Source organism: Nelumbo lutea, chromosome 3 (assembly GCF_056320005.1).
Source record: "Nelumbo lutea isolate HS-2025 chromosome 3, American lotus-T2T, whole genome shotgun sequence".
In the NCBI taxonomy this organism is placed as follows: Eukaryota; Viridiplantae; Streptophyta; class Magnoliopsida; order Proteales; family Nelumbonaceae; genus Nelumbo; species Nelumbo lutea.
The window spans coordinates 97,773,500-97,792,026 of record NC_142686.1 but is presented as its reverse complement, the minus strand read 5'-3'; the positions used below and the strand labels follow the sequence as shown (position 1 = coordinate 97,792,026).

Genomic DNA, 18,527 nt, shown 5'->3' with positions numbered 1-18,527 from the left:
GAGCAGTTTGGTGTGAAAGGTATAACAGAACTTTCGAAGGAAGACAGAATTCAAAAGAGGAGGTTTTCAAAAACTTTTCGGGCACATTGTTTTCATTGTTGGCAAATCACTCTGTTCAAATTCAGACAAATTCTTTTTTTGATAGGGATCATCTTTTTGTTAGTAATATGTAAATTTTTTGCTCATTTGGGATTATTGTAATTGGGTCTGTTGGGTTTTCCCTAGTACAAATTCTCATTGTACAGGGCTTCTGGGCTGATTGTATATCTTGGTTTATTTTGTTCATTTTAATACAATACATTACCATTTTCAGAAAAAAATATTTCATTTAGGCAGAGAAGGATATAAATGTAAAGAACACAAAATAAAATTTCAAAAACATATAGTTCATATTAATATATATATATATATATATATATATATATATATATATATATATATATATATATATATATAATAAAAAGTTAATATTTAAATTAAATATGAAAGAAATAAATCATATTGCAAAATGAATAAAAATTAAAAATAAACTTACTTTGTTATAAAAACGTACGAATACAAATTATTTGATTTAGATTGAGAAGGTTATAAACGCAAAGCAAATACAAAATAAAATTTCATTTACTTTAGCTTCCTGGAAGACAAAGTATCTGTCAAAAGGAGGTAAAGTCAGTGTAATAAGAAGTGTACTTTCTTCTCTGCCAGTTTATTACATGTCCTTGTTCCCAATTCCAGTGAAAACGACTTCACTTTTGGAGAAAAGATGAGGGATTTTTTGTGGATAGGGGTGGAAGGAGGAAGACAAATGTCATTTGGTGAAATGGAAGACAGTTTGCAGATCCAAGGATCAAGGGGGTCTGGGCATCAGAAAATTAAAGGAAGTCAGCATTGCATTGCTAGGAAAATGGCTATGGAGGTTTAATGATCAGCTGGATAGTCTTTGGAGAAGGCTAATCTTAGCCAAGTATGGGCCTAGCGCAAGAGACTGGGTGACAGAGAACATAAGATCTTCATACGGCTGCTCAATTTGGAAGGCAACCCAAAAATTAGACTTGCTTTTCTTCAAGGGAATAAAGTACGGAATTGGTAATTGTCAAAGGGTTCTTTTCTGGAAGGATCATTTGGTGTGACAATGGGCCTCTTAAGGACAGATGTCCTGATTTCTTTGAGATCACAGTGGACAAGAATACAACAGTGGCAGACTACTTGGAAAGGCAGAATGGGGGCTGTATGTGGAATCCTCGAATTCCGGAGGAACCTGAATAATTGGGAGGTGAGTTCTCTAATAAATTTGTTGCAGACTTTGTATAATGTTAGATTAAATGGAGCTATGGAGGACAAAAGGAAATGGGTTTTTGAAAACTCAGGGGTCTTCTCTGTCAAATCCTTCTACAACAACCTGATAGGGAGGAAGTCTCTGAGTTCCCAGATAAGAAGATATGGATCAGGAATATACCGTTGAAGTTGCCTTTCTTTGTGTGGTCATCGGTTCTGGATAAAATCCTTACAAGAGAAAGCCTAATTAGAAGAGGCATTCAGGTGCAGGATGAGAGGTGTGTTATGTGTAACAAAAGCATGGAAACCACAAGCCATCTTCTGATTCACTGCGAGTGTTCTCAATGGATTTGGGGACAAATATTGGAAAATTTTGGGGTAAAGATGTACTTTCCAGCTGATGTGAAGAGCTTCATGTTTGCTTGGTGGAAAAAGGGATTAAGGCTGGCAGAGTAGTCTAAAACATTATACCTGCAGCAGTGTTCTGGGCAGTTTGGTGTGAAAGGAACCTTAGAATTTTTGAAAGGGGCCAAAAATCAAAAGAGGAGGTTCTCAAAAAAATCTTGAGCATGTCTTTGTGGTTGGGTGATCCCTCTTTATTCAAAGTTAGACATACAAACTCTTGTTTTGATAGGTATTTACTTTTGGATATTTGTATGTAATTTCTTGCTGGTTGGTTTATTTTTTGGGGATGTTGGGTCTTCTCTAGTACAGCTTCTCATTGTACAGGGGTCTGGGCTGATTGTATATTTGGATTCATTTTGATACATAATACAATACCTCTCATCCTGCACCTGTATAGATTGGCTATGAAAGAAGTAAATCATACTCCAAAATGCATAAAGGAATTACAAATTTAGTATGTTATGTATATATGTTATGAATAAACTGAAATGAATGTAAATTTAGTAGACAAATTATTGTGCTCAGGTACAGAAGGTCACAAACATAGAAGAGAAAAATACAATTTCAAAAGCATAGGTTTCATATATATGTAATCAAAAGCATATGCCTCGCCTTTCCAGGTCCGACTACCTTGCCTTTACCTTTTACCTTTTTAAAACCTTGACTTGTATATGCATAATAAGGTGGTCGTTTGTGAAAAGAATTTGCCAATTACTAGTTACCTTGAAATTTTCTGACAAACAAGTCTATGTGCATTCTACATGAGGCCACTTTAGATGGGAGCAAGGAGCCCAAGATGAATTTCATTTGGATTAAATGGGCTACGGATGCCACATAGGAAAGGAGTAAGGAAGAAATAGAGGTTCATCTTTTGATTCCCACCTCTAAATATGACCATTGGTTATTTTTTTTCCATAGGTAGGTCCATCATATAGAGTGAATAAGTTATGACAATGGGTAAGTGATTTTTATTTACTTGACTCATTCTTTCTCTGACACATTCACAAGTATAGTTAATCGCTTGTATGTTTTTGGGTTGTATTCTCCACCACTAGATACTAAAGTTCGAGCTCCTTAGAATTTTAGATTTTGGTTTCCCAAGTTGGGAAATCAGGCAATCTCTGTATGTACCAGATGGTTGTAAAGACTCATCTAGTTTGTGTATATCTGTGAAATTTTAGTTGGTATCTAGATTCCCTGCTCTTGACATACCTTGGAGATCCTCTCATCTCAACTTCATGGCTGAACTCTTGTATTCGTTCTTCTTGCTGTGATACACAACCCTCTTACTCTTCTTTATGTAACTTTTTTCTCTTCTTTATGATTGTTAATATATTGAAATTTTATATCACTTTTAGATGCACCAAGGGAAAAACTTTTTATTTAGTTCATTGTAAGGCTGTCAAGGCAATTCCTAGGTCACTTCTAGGTGATAATGCTTTATTTTGGGATCACATTGTGTGCCTTGCCTTGGTGTTTCGTTATAAGAGGTTTAATAATTTTAGATGTAGCACAGTTAAACCACATTATATCGTACAAATAAGGTGCAAAGGTTGAAAAGGCAACTAAAAGACCATTTATTCAATTTAGAAAGCCATAAAATGAGTTTAGAGCAGACTATAGCAGTGGTAGGAAAGTAATGTTTTCACTTCAGTAGGGTTCAACTAGTAACATTTGTCATATTTTATTCATAAGAAGCTTCTTGGTCTACTTCCTTCTTTCTCAACATGTAATCAATGGAAGACATTCTCTCTATGGTAGACCAGGCAATTACAATATTCTAGGAAGGATTTGGAAACTGCTATATTGAATAATGGATGTTATTTCTAAGTTTTTTTGTCCTTCATGAACAGCTATTACAATATTCTAGGAAGGATTTGAAAACTAATCCTTAATACAGTAACACTACTAACAACAATTGCAAAAAATATGTATTTGAACAGCTTCTTAGTAAACCCAGGTTCCCCAACTCAGAAGGACATCCAATGGTAGCCCCTTTCATGTCCTGGCAACTGTAGGTTCACTGCTGATGTCAAGTTGAAATAATGCTTTGATCTTAGTGAAATATGTCGAGCTCCTTTTTGACATTCATTTTAGGTGTATGAAATCAAAGCTTAGGATGATAGTATGAAGCAGGGAAGAGAAGATAAGTTGGTTCAAGAGGAAATTGAAGAGGGTATTCTCATGTTTGAGTTCAATTAATTAACAAAAAAACATAAATGTGGCTTTTGAGAAAGGTTCAAATTGGTAAGAAGTTGGGATTATTTTTTTCTGGGTGAAGAAGTTGCAAGAAAATTTTTCATGGAGTTGGGAGAAGCGGGAAGAGTTAGAGTGAAATCAGTTTAACAGTCAGGAGGGGTTTTAATGCAGTTTTGTCATGGGGCTTAGGGAGTTATGGAAATTTATATAGATTTAGCTGGAGTTTAGAGAGCTGGGAGATGTTTTATTGGGGTAACTGGGTAAGGTAAATTGGGAAGGGAGTTAGCTTAAGTAGAAGAGGGGTGTTTAAGGTGCTATAGTGAATTCTTGTGGTGAATAAGTGAAGGATGTATTACAGGTTGAATCAGGCTGGACCTTTTTTTGGGTTTGTTCTGTCCAGCATGGTTATACCATTATAGTTCTTTTGTCATGGTTTTTCAGTAGGATTGTTGGGTACAAATGAGTAATTTTGTTCTGTTTTGTGGTGTGGATGAAGAGAGTTGTATTATTTTTTTCTGGATGATATTTTATTACCAGACTTAATCATTTTCCCTTTTTCTTAATGACTTTTTATTTCCTATATAAAAAAAGATCTTTTCATGCTATTGCCTCTATTTGTTTATCATCTTATGTTGCAAGTGCAAATTGCCATTTTCTGGAGACTTTCAGTTAATAAGAAACCATTGGCTGTGTAAGCTGTCTTGTGATTTCAATGCATAATGTCTGTTCAACTAGACCTTTTTGGTACATTTCCTAAATTTTGTACTTCTTCCTTCCATGTTATTCAGTAGTCAGACCTATTGCTATAGCTGCTTAGCTATGCATTTCCATATGCTAAAATACCAGAGTATGCATTTGTTTGTTTTTGTTTAAGCAAACCCATATTTAGTCAATTTTATGTCCATGTCAAGTCAGTCTGTTTATTGAAGTATTTTTGGAAGTTGTGCGTAGATAATATTCAAACTTCTGCTGACAGTCCTGGATTTTCATTCAAGGTTGGACATTATAAACTACAGGGAAAATTACATAATCTTGACAAAATTATATGTTCTTATGCATTGTTTGGAAACTTAGCCTGTATATTTTTATAATATCTTGCAATGATGTTGATAAGAATCATAATATTGTCTGACGTGTTGTCTTCTTTATTGATAGGATCGATCCCTTGACTTTCACAAATTATGTGCACTATATGCAGTTACTGGTACTCTTTTTTGCCATTAAATCAGAAAGTTTTCTTCTCTTTATTGACAAAAATTGGGGCCTTGTCACTTTATAGACAAAGAACTACTAGGTTATATTTTTTCCTCACAATAATGGGAATGATGCACCAAATTAAAAAGAAGTAGAAACCTAACAGGAAGAGTTTAGCCATGAGATTTTTCTATTCAAGCATGTCTTCTACATATTGGCATTGGTGTTGTGGTTGATTTTAATAGAACTGCAGCTTCTTTTTCTGTTTAGATGTTAGAGTTGTATTTTGTTGCTGGTTTATATCCTTTAGTGGAAAATGGATAGTTTTAGACTTTTAGTCTTATTTCCCAGTTTTTATTAGTAGCTTTGTTAAGTTGTATGTTTATTTCATTATTTCAAACATTCAATTTCCTTGTCTAAATAGTTGGAAAATTATGAAATCTGGAGATTTGTTGTATGGTATGAATGTTATAAAAGCTTAAAATGGAATTTTGGTGATTGGAACTGCTGAGGCATTTTTTAAGCCTTGATTTCTACGGGGACACTTAAAATATTCAGCTGCTGTCCTATTCTTTTTATTAGGGGCAATCTTGCAATTTCATTTCTTTTAAATGATGATGTATATAAACTAGGGTGCGGTGATCTCTGAGGCAAACAGACCTGTTCGACCATATTCCCTCTATTCCTTTTTCTCCTCTCCTCTCTTCTCTTCAGCCTCTCACTCTTAATTGTTTACGATAACATCTTATAGCATTCATTGTCTAATTGGTATCAGAGCAGTTTTAGAGCCTGCTGGTTTCTTTTCTAGACTGTATTGTAACAGCGGATCTGTTTTTGGAATCAGCATTCCAGCTATGGAATCTTATATTTTAAAATTTATATGATTGAAAGTTACCGTTTCCTATAGAAGAATGAAAAAATAGAATAGTTGTTAGATGGATTGTAAAAATTAAATTAAGTGGATGACAAAGCATAAGCTGAACCAATACGGGGAGGAATTTTCTGGTGTCCAAAATTTTGGAAATCTACAGGACATGGCAAGATTTTTGTTAAAATGCAGGATCAATTCCCTAGTCCCAGCGGAAATGATTATATGGTATGGAGGTGGGCAACTGATTGAAGCTTTTCTGTCAGACACTGGACCCAGGTCATTCCCTAATAAAGTTGTTTGGGAGTCCATGTCCCCTTAGAGGTTGCATTACTGGTTTGGTTGGTGGCACTGGGAAAATGCTTGACTAGAATTTGTCAGAAGGGGATGATAATATCAGATCTGAGGAGCATCCTGTGTGATGTAGAGACAGCAGATCACATTTTCATTCATTGTACCACTGTGCGCAAAGTCTGGACTCATTTCCTCTCAGCCATGAAGCTGAGCCGGACTCAACCTCCATAAAAGATTTACTTGGATCTTGGTGAGTGGGTGGATGGTTTATCTAAGAAAGGGAATTTTTTTTTTTTTGACTGCTATTCAGCAGTAGTACTATGGTCCATCTGGATAGAAAAGAACAATAGAGTGTTTGAGAAAAGGGCTCTCAAGGATGAGGAGCTGGTTAGAAAGGTGGTGGGAGGATAGGGTTCTGGGTCTCAGTATAAAAGAATTTCCAGAACCCTTCTGTATGAGGATTTTTAGAAAATCAAAGTACAATCAGCTTTGGTTGAGTGTTTTAATAATTGGGGGAATGCAGTCACTTTGTGGGTAGAGCCCCTGCTCATTGTACGTTGTTGTTGATTTTTTTTAGATGGCAATAAAGTTACTTTACCTTGTTCAAGAAAAAAGGAAAATGAATGAACAATAAAACTACTTTAATATCCATTCTGTATGACAGCATATCAAGAGTTAATATGAACTGCAGTATCAATAACCATACATCTGTCAAGAATCCTTTTGATTCACTTCGGATCCTTGTTAGTTTCTTCCTGCTGTTGCCACAAAGCATAAAAACAATCCATATGCAAAACGGAGGAAAAAGAAATGGAGTAGGAATGGATTTGATTATTATTTGTAGAAAAAATGGCTCTACTAATCCCTATATGCATGTCTTTTTTATTCCAAATAACCATCTTGTGATAGGGAAGCATCTTTTTTTTTTTGAACCAAGAAAAAGTATGATTTGTAATTCAAAAGCTACCCATGAGTTTACAAAGAGATAAACTCAAGAGCTTGTACAGGAAGAAAACTCCTTTACAGCCAGATAGAAAACAACAAACAGAAAACCATGCAGAAGCAACCTGACAGCTAATTACAAAGGAAGTCAACAGAAAACAGGAATTCAAAAGAGAAGTGCTGCCAAGGACTGAGGGCTCTCATCCAGCAACTGATCTTCTTGATCCAATCTTTTATCGAACACTCTGACAGGGAAGTAGCTTGATCTTCCACATTTGAAATTGTTTGTATATTAGTGAAAGTATCTTGTTGATAAATTGGAGGATGTTGTGAAATATCATAGTTGGAAGATTTGTTGGTCTATTTGGGAAGAGAGGAATTCACGGTTATTCTTAGACAGAGTAGTACATTTGACTAGATCCTTGGAACTTTTTAAGGATTTTTCTATGGAAGATTTCTTAAGGAATTAGAAGGAAATTGCTTATTCAGCCCCGATTAAGAATGTTTTAATTCCATCAAGTTAAATTTTGATGGGAGCAGTGTTGGAAATCCAGGGCTATCAGAAATTGGAGGTGGTTTTAGGGATGATGAAGGGAAGTTCATTGCCCTCTTCTCTGGCCCAATTGGAGGTGGCTCTCTAAGGGCTGAACTAATGGCAGTTTTAGAAGGGGTTAAGGCATGCCTAAGCGACAAGGTGCCCTTGGAGTCTCACCTTGCCTAATCGCCAAGCAGTTTTCTATAGCGTGTTATAACAAACTTTTATATTCTTAATATTTTGATGTTGTAATTATAAAATAGACATTTTTAAACTAAAATATTCATTTTGTGTGTTTACATACTAATTTCTTTCTGTTATTTTCTTAATTGTTAGGGTTTAATCAACACAAACATTGCTAAATGCTGTATTGAACCCTCAAAGACTTCAAAACCTGAACCAATAAGTAAGAACATAAAATGTTGTCCAATCAACACATTTTCTTCTTTTCCTTTACTAATTTTGTGTTTTTATATACTAATTTCTTCTTCTTCTTATTCTTCTTCCACCTTTTCTTTTCTTCTTTTCCTATAACAGAAATAGGGGTTCAGCCCCTATATTTTTTGAATTTTCTTTTCTTTCTTTTTCTTCTCATGAATATGTTGGAATATGTTGATTTTCTATACTTTAACATGAAGTTTATACTTTTCTTATGAAAATTATGGATATTTATTAAGGAAATATGATTATGGAACTTAGGGAACTACACTAGGATACATGTTTTTACTTAAAAAAAATCCATCACCTTGGCGACTAGGCGACTAGGTGCCCCCCTGTCACCTAGCCTCACCTTGGCGCCTTGAAAACTATGTCATAGAAGGTGACTCCAAGCTAGTGGTGGGATGGTTGAATGGAGAGGAGCGATTCTGGAATTACAGCAATGAAAGGAAAATGTTCGAGTGGTTAACACAAGATATTGAAGTTAAAGCAGTTTGTGTCAAAAGAAATGCCAATTACATAGCTGATGGGCTATTAAAGTAAGAGGTGAATAGGAATGTAATGTTTTGGGTTCAATTGTAATTGCTAATTTTCTTGTTTCTTGGTTTGTTTGTACCTTTCTGGGAGAGCTAAGAGAGTTTATCTCTCCCTATTCCTTTCTCGGCTTTGTTTCTTAATAAAGCTACTGTTATTGATCAAATTATCACAATAAAAAAAATATCATAGTTGGAAATGCATTTACTCTGGGAACATTCCTTTTAAGGTATGATGCTTGCTCAGGTAACAAAATTCAGTTTTGGGAGGACACTTGGGTTGATAATGTTCCTCTTAAGGACAGTTTCCCGGTTATGTACTCTCTTTCATTAAACAAATTGAAGGTCATTTCCTTTATTCATGTGAATGGGGGTTCTTGGGATTTGGGACTAAGGAGAGGGTTGAGGGACTCAGAAGTGGCCTCCACAGATGAGTTGTTCTCTCTTTTGGGTGCTGTCTTCCTAGACCAGTCCTGCCTAGATAATAGAATTTGGTCAGAGTCCCCCTTAGGGTTTTTCTTTTGCTCTTAATTTTTCAATGTCTTACTTAGTTCTGCTGTTGTGCCTACCCCTTTCCCTGCAAAACAAGTGTTGGGTACTCCTGTTACACCAAAGGTTAAGGCTTTCTATTGGGAAGTGGTTCTCCAAAGGGTCAATACTTTGGTTGTACTTCAAAGAAAAAGGAAAGGATGGTGCCTTTCCCTTAATGTCTGTTGCCTTTGCTTGCAAAATGGAGAGAGTGGCTCATCTATTTACTTCCTGTCCTTTTATTTCTTGTATTTGGGATTGGTTTTCCTCTCTCTTTGGTTGCTGGTGGACTCCTTCATTTGCGTGGAACCTTTTTGACTTCAACTTCTTCCAGTTGCCAAAGAAGAGAGGCAGGGTGATGTGGAAAACAGCAAGAGCAGCTGTATTATGGTCAGTGTGGGAGGAGAGAAATAATAGGATTTTCTAAGGACAGGAAAGAACCAAGGAAACACTTATAGAGGGCATCACTACCAGGGTCATACTTTGGCTGAAAGCTTTGGAGCTTTTTAAGGACTTTTCTTTCATTTAATTCACTAGAGGATGGAGTGTCATAGCTGGTTTCTCATCTTTCTCCCCATCCTTTCAGGAAAGTTGGACCCTGCTGCTTTGTTCTAGAGTGAAACTAAATTTTGATGGAAGCTTTATAGGCAACCTGGGCCCCTCGGGAATATAAGGTTTTTCAAAGATGGGGGTTGGGGGGTAGAGTGCTGACCCTGTAGGGTGGGAGACTCCCTAAGAGCAGAAGTTTTTGCATTACTCCAAGATCTCAAATTGGCAAAGCATTGCGGATTGCAATAGTTAGAAGTGAAGGGAGACTCCAAACTGGTAATAGGCTGGCTGCAAACTAGAAGCTTGGGCATGTGGCTTTTCATACATCAGCGAAGGGAAATCTCAAGCTTAGCAAGGGAGATTGGGGTGAGGTTTAATTGGGCAAGAAGATCAGAAAATGGTATGGGTTATGCTTTAGCAAAGCAAGGGGCCAATGGGCAAGAGTTGTTTTCGGCCTGTTTATGAGACAGTTTGTATTTAAGGGTTCTCCATCCGACCCTTGGATGGTGGTTGTTGTAATTTTTATCCATTATTATTTATGAAAGTTACCATTTCCCATAAAAAATGCATCTAGTCTCAAAGATCCAATGCAACAATATAACTAATATGTTAGTTCCATAGCTTGAGTTTGAAAAAAAAGTGGGAAAAGATGAAACCTAGCTAATTCTTATTGGTCATTTTTCATTGCATTATTGAGGCTTATATTTTTTTTTCTTTGGTTGTTTCACCCCATACTTGAAAAGAGAGATATTTGTGTAGAGAACACTAATGTGGTCCCTACTGTTTGTATGTCAGCAACTAATGTGGACCCCATTGTTTGTATGTCAGCAATAAGTTATGATTAAGATTAGTTCTTTATGATAAGATTATGACTAGTTTTTTATAAGATTAGGATAAGATTAGGATTAATCTTTTTTCAGCTTTATCTTATCTTATCTTATCTTATCTTGCCATGTTAACAATTCAGTCCTTTTACAAGTAATGATACTATGTATATAAATTTAAGAGGGGGGTGGCTGTTTAAACACATCAACCCAACTCTCTTTTATCAAAATCTCTATCTCTCTCTCTTTTCTCCCTCTTCTTTTCTTATTTTTTTCTTCTCCTTTAAGTGTCTGTTCAATCTTGAGTGACTACTTGGTATCAGAGCATTCGATGTAGGGTTTCTCATGTGGAATTAATTCAGTTGACCACATGAGAATTATTTAGGGCTGAGTTTTATCATTCGACTGATTCTTGGAAATTACAAGAAGTCTTCAGCAACAGTCCAAGGATTGGAAAGTGCTCCTTGTAATCAGAAAGAATCAGAGAAGAATTAAGTGATCAAGGTTAGGTCTTTGGTCAAGATTGGAGGTGCCAATCAAATTTTTTGGTTCTCTCATCAAGATTGAAATTGGCGATCAAGAAGTTTTTTCTCTGTGACCAGTTCTGTTTCAGAAGTTTCTCGGGTTGATCAGAATCAAGATCAGTTTTGAGCAAACTGAAGTTGGCGATCAGAATTTCAGCAAGAATTTTTTGAATCAAGATCAGTTTTTTTTTTCTCAGAAGTTCCTAGGTAAGGTCTTATTCCTTCTTGAGGGCAGCAACAAGGATAGCTTAATTTATGAGGTATGGCTATATAGATTTTTTTTTTCTCTTCTAGGGTTTTAAGAGAAAACCCTGAAATCCAGGACTGATATTGTGTCTAAATACGAGATTAGACTTGTTTTTAAGTTTGGCTTCTATCAGATTTCTGTTCTCTGATCTTTGTTTTTGGAGTTCTGTACCCAGTCAACTGCTATTAGTTCTCAGATTTAGTAGGCTGATTCATACAGTGATACAGTGAATTGGAATTTTTTTTCTTTATCTGAATCTGATTTCTGCTTCTAGACTTATTGTCGTTAGTTTTTTCAGACCCAGTAGGCTGATTGTTACAGTAAATAGAAGGTATTTTTTGCTTAACCCCTATCCAAGAATGGAGTTCAAACACCAAGGGGAGGGTATTTTTGGGACTGGTTCAGGTGGCATGACTGAAAACACCTTCCGTATTACAATTGTAAAGTTTGATGGTTCAAACTACTTAGAGTGGGCCCAATCAGCCATGATGGCCATTGGAGGAAGAGGAAAACTGAACTATTTGTCGGGAGATGTGAAGGAACCAATTAAGGAGGATCCCACTTATGCTAAGTGGATTCAGGAAAATTATTTAGTGATGACATGGCTGTGCAATTCCATGCAGCTACACATCAGCCGAAATTACTTATGGGCAAAAACAACTAAAGAAATTTGGAATGTTGTGAAAGAAACCTACTCTCAGCCCCTTAATGTTGCTAAGGCTTATGAGCTGAAATGTGAGGTTAAAAATCTCAAGCAAGTTTTTGTTTATTTTTCAATCTTGAAATCCCTATGGCATGAAATTGACCACCTTGAATCAATTGAATGGGAAAGTCAAAACGATGCATAGATTTACAGAAAGCAGATTGAAACTAATAGAGTATTTGAATTCTTGGCTGATCTAAATTCAAAATATGATATTGTGAGGCAGCAACTGTTGACAAGAGACAGTGTAACTCTGTCCCAGGCCTATTCCTTAGTGCACAACGAAGAGACTAGGAGAAAAGTTATGCTACAGCAACAACCTTTTGAATCAGCTCTAGCAACAGTTAAGCCCAAATCTGGGAGTGATAAGGAAAGAGACATGAAGAAGGAAGCTAAGAAGGACCTAGTATGTGAGCATTGCAAGAAACCTAAATATACTAAAGAGACCTGTTGGAAGTTACATCCACATTTAGTTCTAGCAAAATTGAGAAACAAAAAGGGGAATGCAAATATGGCTGTTAACACTGATAGTACAACATCATCTAGCACAAGAAACAATCCTCTAGATATTCTAGCTGTTATCCAAGCTACTCTAGTTCAGCTAGAAAATGAAGTTGGTAATTCAGCTCCACCTCCTCAGACACCATCAGCACCCCCTACCTCATCTTTTGCTCATTCAGGTAATCGGGCCTCAGATCACCATACCTCAGTTATAGGTGATACAGAATATTCATGGATAACAGGTTCTGGAGCATCTGACCATATGACTGGCTTGCCATCACTATTTACTACCTATCACTTATCTTTAGGCAGAGACAAAGTGTCCATTGCTGATGGCTCCCTCGTTCCTATTTCTGGCAAGGGAGACATCAAGTTGTCTAATGCTATTTCCTTATCTTCAGTTTTGCATGTTCCTAAGCTTAATACTAACTTGCTTTCATTTAGTAGCATTAGAAAAAACCATAATTGTTCAGTAACTTTTTTTCGGGATCAATGTGTTTTTTAGGATTTGGAGACAATGAAGGTGATTGGGACTAAGAGGTCTGGTGTTTCTCAATCTGTTGATTAGGCAATGCTTTGGCATAATAGGACGGGTCATTTATCTTTTCGGGCTTTGAAGAGTTTGTTTCCTATTTTATTTGAATCTATCTAGATGTCTAGTTTGAAATGAGAGAGTTATGAACTTGCAAAACACTACAGGACAACCTATTCATTAAGTAATAATAGAAGTAATATTCCCTTTGAAATTGTGCATATTGATGTTTGGGGACCTTACCATACCACTGCCATGGGGGGGGGGGTACAGATATTTCCTACTGTTTGTTGATGATTATTCTCGTTTTTCATGGATTTATCTCATGCGTTCTCAAAATGAGGTTCCAGCATTAACCTGAATCTTTCATAAGATGATTTTAACCCAATTTAGGGTCAAAATCAAAATTTTTAGATTTGATAATGCGAAAGAATATTTTGCAAACCCGTTAGCCTCTTATTTGCTTGAACATGGGATTATCCAACAGAATACCTGTCCTCATACACCATTAGCAAAATGGGGTTGCTGAGAGAGAGAATAGAAACATATTGGAGGTAGCCATAAGCATTATGTTTACCTCCAATGTGCCTATACGTTTCTGGGGGGAATCTGTTCTTACAACAGTGTATCTCATCAATAGGATTCCTTCACGGGTTCTTGACATGAAATCTCCATTTACCCTCTTATATCCTGATAAAGAGTTATTTACCATTCACCTTAAAACCTTTGGTTGTACATGCTTTGTTAAGATTCTTGGCCTTCATCGTTCCAAGTTTAATCCTAAGGCCTCAAAATGTATTTTCCTTGGTTATGCAAGTTGAAAAACAGTCCTAGAAGTATGGGACTATGCTAGAAAACCAGAAAAAACTAACAAGAGAAGATTAAAGAAGAAGAGAGAGAGAGAGAACTGTGGCAAGGAGAGTTGGAGGATGAGGAGTTCGAACTTAAACCTCCCTCTAACACTCTAAACATCTTATTAATAAGTTAATCTTTGACAAATTACAGAGAGGCCCTTGAGTGAGTAGGAAGATACAAAAAAACAGAATATTATAGAGTATGGGCCCAGAATAAGGCCCACAACAAAGAGAAACATAACATAACATGAAATGACAGTCTATGGGCCATTCGGCCCATCTTCTCTACACTCCCCCTCAAGCTGAGCATAGATGTTAATCATGCCCAGCTTGCCAGTGTCATGTTGAAGCCTTGCCTTGGAAATGCCCTTGGTGAGAAAATCTGCCAGTTGTCCTTCAGAAGTAATGAATGGAAGACACACTTCACCGGAGGAGACTCTTTCACGAATAAAGTGTCTATCAACCTCAATATGTTTGGTTCTATCATGTTGTACCGGGTTGTGAGCAATGTTGATGGCAGCCTGATTATCACAGTACAACATCATGGGTTTGTCATGATCTACCCCAAGTTCTTCCATTAAGGACCTTAGCCACAATAATTCCGAGACTCCATGTGCCATGGCTCTATATTCTGCTTCTGCGGAGGATCGAGCCACAACTGTTTGTTTCTTACTCCTCCAAGAGACAACATTACCAGCCACCAGACTGCAATACCCTGAAGTAGATCTTCTATCATCAATATTTCCAGCCCAATCAGCATCAGTATAGGCTTCAAGTTTCAAATGACCATGTTTGGCAAATAGAATTCCTTTTCCTGGAGAGCCTTTCAGATAGCACAAAATCCGTTCTGCTGCTGCCATATGGGTATCTCTAGGAGCATGCATGAACTGGCTAATGCAACTGACAGCATACGCGATATCTGGCCTAGTCATGCACAGGTACAAAAGCTTCCCAAGAAGTCTCTGAAAGACCCCTTTGTCTTCCAACAAAGTTCCATCCGAAGCTAAAAGTTTGTGACTCATATCAATAGGAGTTGCAGCTGGTCTTGCACCCAATTTTCCAGTTTCAGACAACAAATCAAGGACATATTTCCTCTGGGAAATAAGAATCCCATCCTTGGATCTGGCAACTTCTATGCCAAGGAAATATCTCAACTCCCCCAGATCCTTAATCTCAAATTCTGTACGGAGGAAAGACTTAAGGTCCAGAATGCCAGAGGCATCATCACCAGTCACTATAATGTCATCAACATACACAATGAGATACACTGCTAGAGACCCGCTTTTCTTCACAAAAAGAGTATGATCTGACTGTGTCTGAACATAGCCGAATTTAACAAGTGCAGCTCTAAATCTCTCAAACCAGGCTCTAGGAGATTGTTTGAGGCCATAAAGAGATTTCTTCAGTTTACATACCTTTCCTTGCATATCTTTCCCATACATTCCTGGAGGAAGACACATGTAGACCTCCTCATGTAAGTCACCATTCAGAAATGCATTCTTTACATCTAACTGATAGAGAGGCCAATCAAAGTGAGCTGCCAGAGATAAAAGAACCCTCACAGATGTCATCTTAGCAACAGGGGCAAAAGTCTCCAGATAGTCAATCCCATATGTCTGTGTGTAGCCCTTTGCAACAAGTCTGGCCTTGTACCTCTCAATAGTCCCATATGCCCTGTATTTAATGGTAAAAACCCACTTGCATCCAACTGGATCCTTCCCTTCAGGCAAATCCACCACCTCCCAAGTACCATTTTCATGTAGAGCATCCATTTCAGCCTGCATGGCATCTCTCCATTCTGGAATCCCAAGAGCTTCTGATACAGACCTAGGAATGGGGTTAGAAGCAACTGAAGAGAGGTAGGCACAATATGAAGGGGAAAGTAGGTCATAAGAAAGGTGTTTAGAAATGCAGTGTGCAGTACACTTCCGCTTTCCTTTCCTAACAGCAATGGGGACATCAAGATCTGGGAAGGGGGATTCCAAGGGAGCTGAAGCAATACCTGTTATCTCATCTGTGATTGGGAGGGTATGAGCCTCATCTGTTGTAAGGGAAACCACTTGCTCATTCCTGGATCTCTGCCTTTGATACACTTTGGGATTATGGGTAGGACGAGGAGGTAAAGAAATAGGAGCACTAGGACAAGAGGAATGAAGTGGCTGATCCTCCTTTGATTCATTTTGTGAGGATACAGATTTGTCAAGAGACTGAACTGGGACAGGAAGAGGAAGGGCAAAAACTTGTGACAGACTCTCCCCCTGTGGACAATGTCCTTCCTGAGAGGAACCATAAAAAGGAGAAAGTTCATGAAAGGTAACATCCATAGAGACATGTCGGGTGCCAGTCTTTGGATCAAAACAACAATAACCCTTTTGTGTGGGGGAGTAACCAAGGAAGATGCATTTGTGGGCTTTCGGTTCAAACTTATGTCTCTACACACTTGGAATGTGAACATAGCAGGTACAACCAAACACACGAAGAGGAATTGGGAAGAGATCCTTGTCTGGATGAAGAAGACTGAAGGGGGATTTAAACCCTAAAACCCTGGATGGCATACGGTTTATGAGATAGGTAGCAGTAAGTACAGCATGACCCCAAAATCTTGTGGGAGCATGTGAGGCAAACAAAAGGCTCCTTGCAACTTCAACAATATGTCTATTTTTTCTCTCAGCAACTCCATTTTGTTCAGGGGTTCTAACACAGGAGCTTTGATGAATAACCCCCATGTCAGAGAGATACAAGGATAAACTCTTCTCAAAATACTCTTTTGCATTGTCAGATCTGAAAACCTTAATTCTGGTATCAAATTGAGTTAAAACAAGCTTATGAAATTGCCTCACAAGTCTTGGGACTTCATCCCGGGATTTCATTAAGTATATCCAAGTGAATCTAGAAAAGTCATTAATAAACAAGATAAAATATCTGTAACCCCCCATAGAGGATAAGTGGTAAGGCCCCCACACATCATAGTGCACAATATGAAAAGGAAAAGAGGATCTTTTATTGCTCACAGGGTAATTTTTTCTACAATGCATTGACAACTGACAGGACTCACAATTGAAACTGGACACACTGACACCCTTAAACAGTTTTGGAAACAAATGGCTTAAAGCAGAAAAAGGTAAATGACCCAACCGATAATGACAACATAATTTGACTAACAGACTCTGAAAAAGTAGAACCAAAAGCAACATTCTTGGGATGATCAAAGCATTGGCCAGGGGTGTCGAGCAAGTATATTCCATTCGCTTCATGGCCACTCCCAATCACCTTCTGAGACTTCAGGTCCTGAAACACACAGTGAGAAGGGAAAAAAGTTACACAACAATTCAATGGCTTGGTCAAGCTACTTACAGATAACAAGTTGGTATTTAACTTAGGTACATGTGGAAGATAAAAGTAAAGAGTCTGTAGGCTTAAGATGGACCGAATGTATGTGGGATTTGAATGCTTTAATAGTCCTCCCAAACAACAAAAAAATAACTCAGCAAAGGACTGAGAAAAGATTTACAGCAAGAGAGTCTCTAGTTTGAACTATAAACCAGGCCGAACACTTGTTCTCTGAGATAACTTCGAAAGTCCTTTTCTCTGATTTCAAATCAGGCCAAACAACTTGCTCTCTGATTCTTCCTGGTCACCGAACCCTTCTCCAAGTGTATAGAAACTTGGGCACCCTACAATGACCTCCAAGAACCAGGCGGATGATTGTAAACTTTCAGCCCTAGAACCTCCTCTTGTAGTTGGCTGAACTAGAACCACATGAGGGACACGCCAAGCAATGGCCTGCTCTGATACCAAGTTGAAAAACAGCCCACTTGATTTATGGAACTGTTTGAGATTAGATGCAAACCAGAAAATGAACAAACAAGAGAGGAAGAGAAGAGACAGTTGGCGGCAATGAGTGTTAGAGAGTAAGAGGTTCGAACATAACCCTTCTCTAACACTCTAAACATCTTATTAATAAATTAATCTTTGACAAATTACAGAGAGGCCCTTGAGTGAGCAGGAAAATACAAAAAAAACAGAATATTACAGAGTATGGGCCCAGAATAAGGCCCACAACAGAGAGAAACATAGCATAACATGAAATGACAGTCTATGGGCCATTCGGCCCATCTTCTCTACAATTATCTTTTACATATATTTGTGTTTGGGCACCCAAGTAGGGGCATATAATTTTTAGTTTTGACGGTGTGAACCTTCTTAAAAAATCTCTCTTCTTCCTCTCTCCCTTCTTGCATTTCCTATTCTTCCTATTCAATACAACCGAGATTTCTGGTGAAACTTGCTCAACTCATTAACCACATCTAGGGACCTTTTTTTATTCAAGAGCTTGGGACCTTAATAGGATAATACATATTCTCTCCAGAAAAGCCCCTTCTAGCAAGAATATCAGCCACCTCATTGGTCCATCTTGTTTTTCAAACTGAACCTGTCAAGTGAGCTGAGAAGAAGAAGAGGAAGAGAAGAGGAGAAAGGAAGAAATGTTCGAATGGGTACTGTTCATTAGCCGGCCCTGTTCACTTATGTAATAACAGTACATAAAGTTACATAAATGGACCAGGATGCCCCTGATTAGTGA

General features: G+C 37.5%; 1 protein-coding gene across 3 annotated transcripts in view; it reads left to right on the top strand.

Annotated features, from left to right (window-relative positions):
* LOC148867075 (alpha,alpha-trehalose-phosphate synthase [UDP-forming] 1-like) overlaps nt 1–18,527 on the top strand; it is a 71,376-nt gene that overhangs the window by 38,126 nt on the left and 14,723 nt on the right. For all 3 annotated transcript variants that reach the window (XM_088979976.1, XM_088979978.1, XM_088979977.1), the window contains exon 9: nt 5,035–5,083. In XM_088979976.1, coding sequence (XP_088836102.1) covers nt 5,035–5,083 — 49 coding nt within the window. The remainder of the gene's footprint in view (nt 1–5,034; nt 5,084–18,527) is intronic.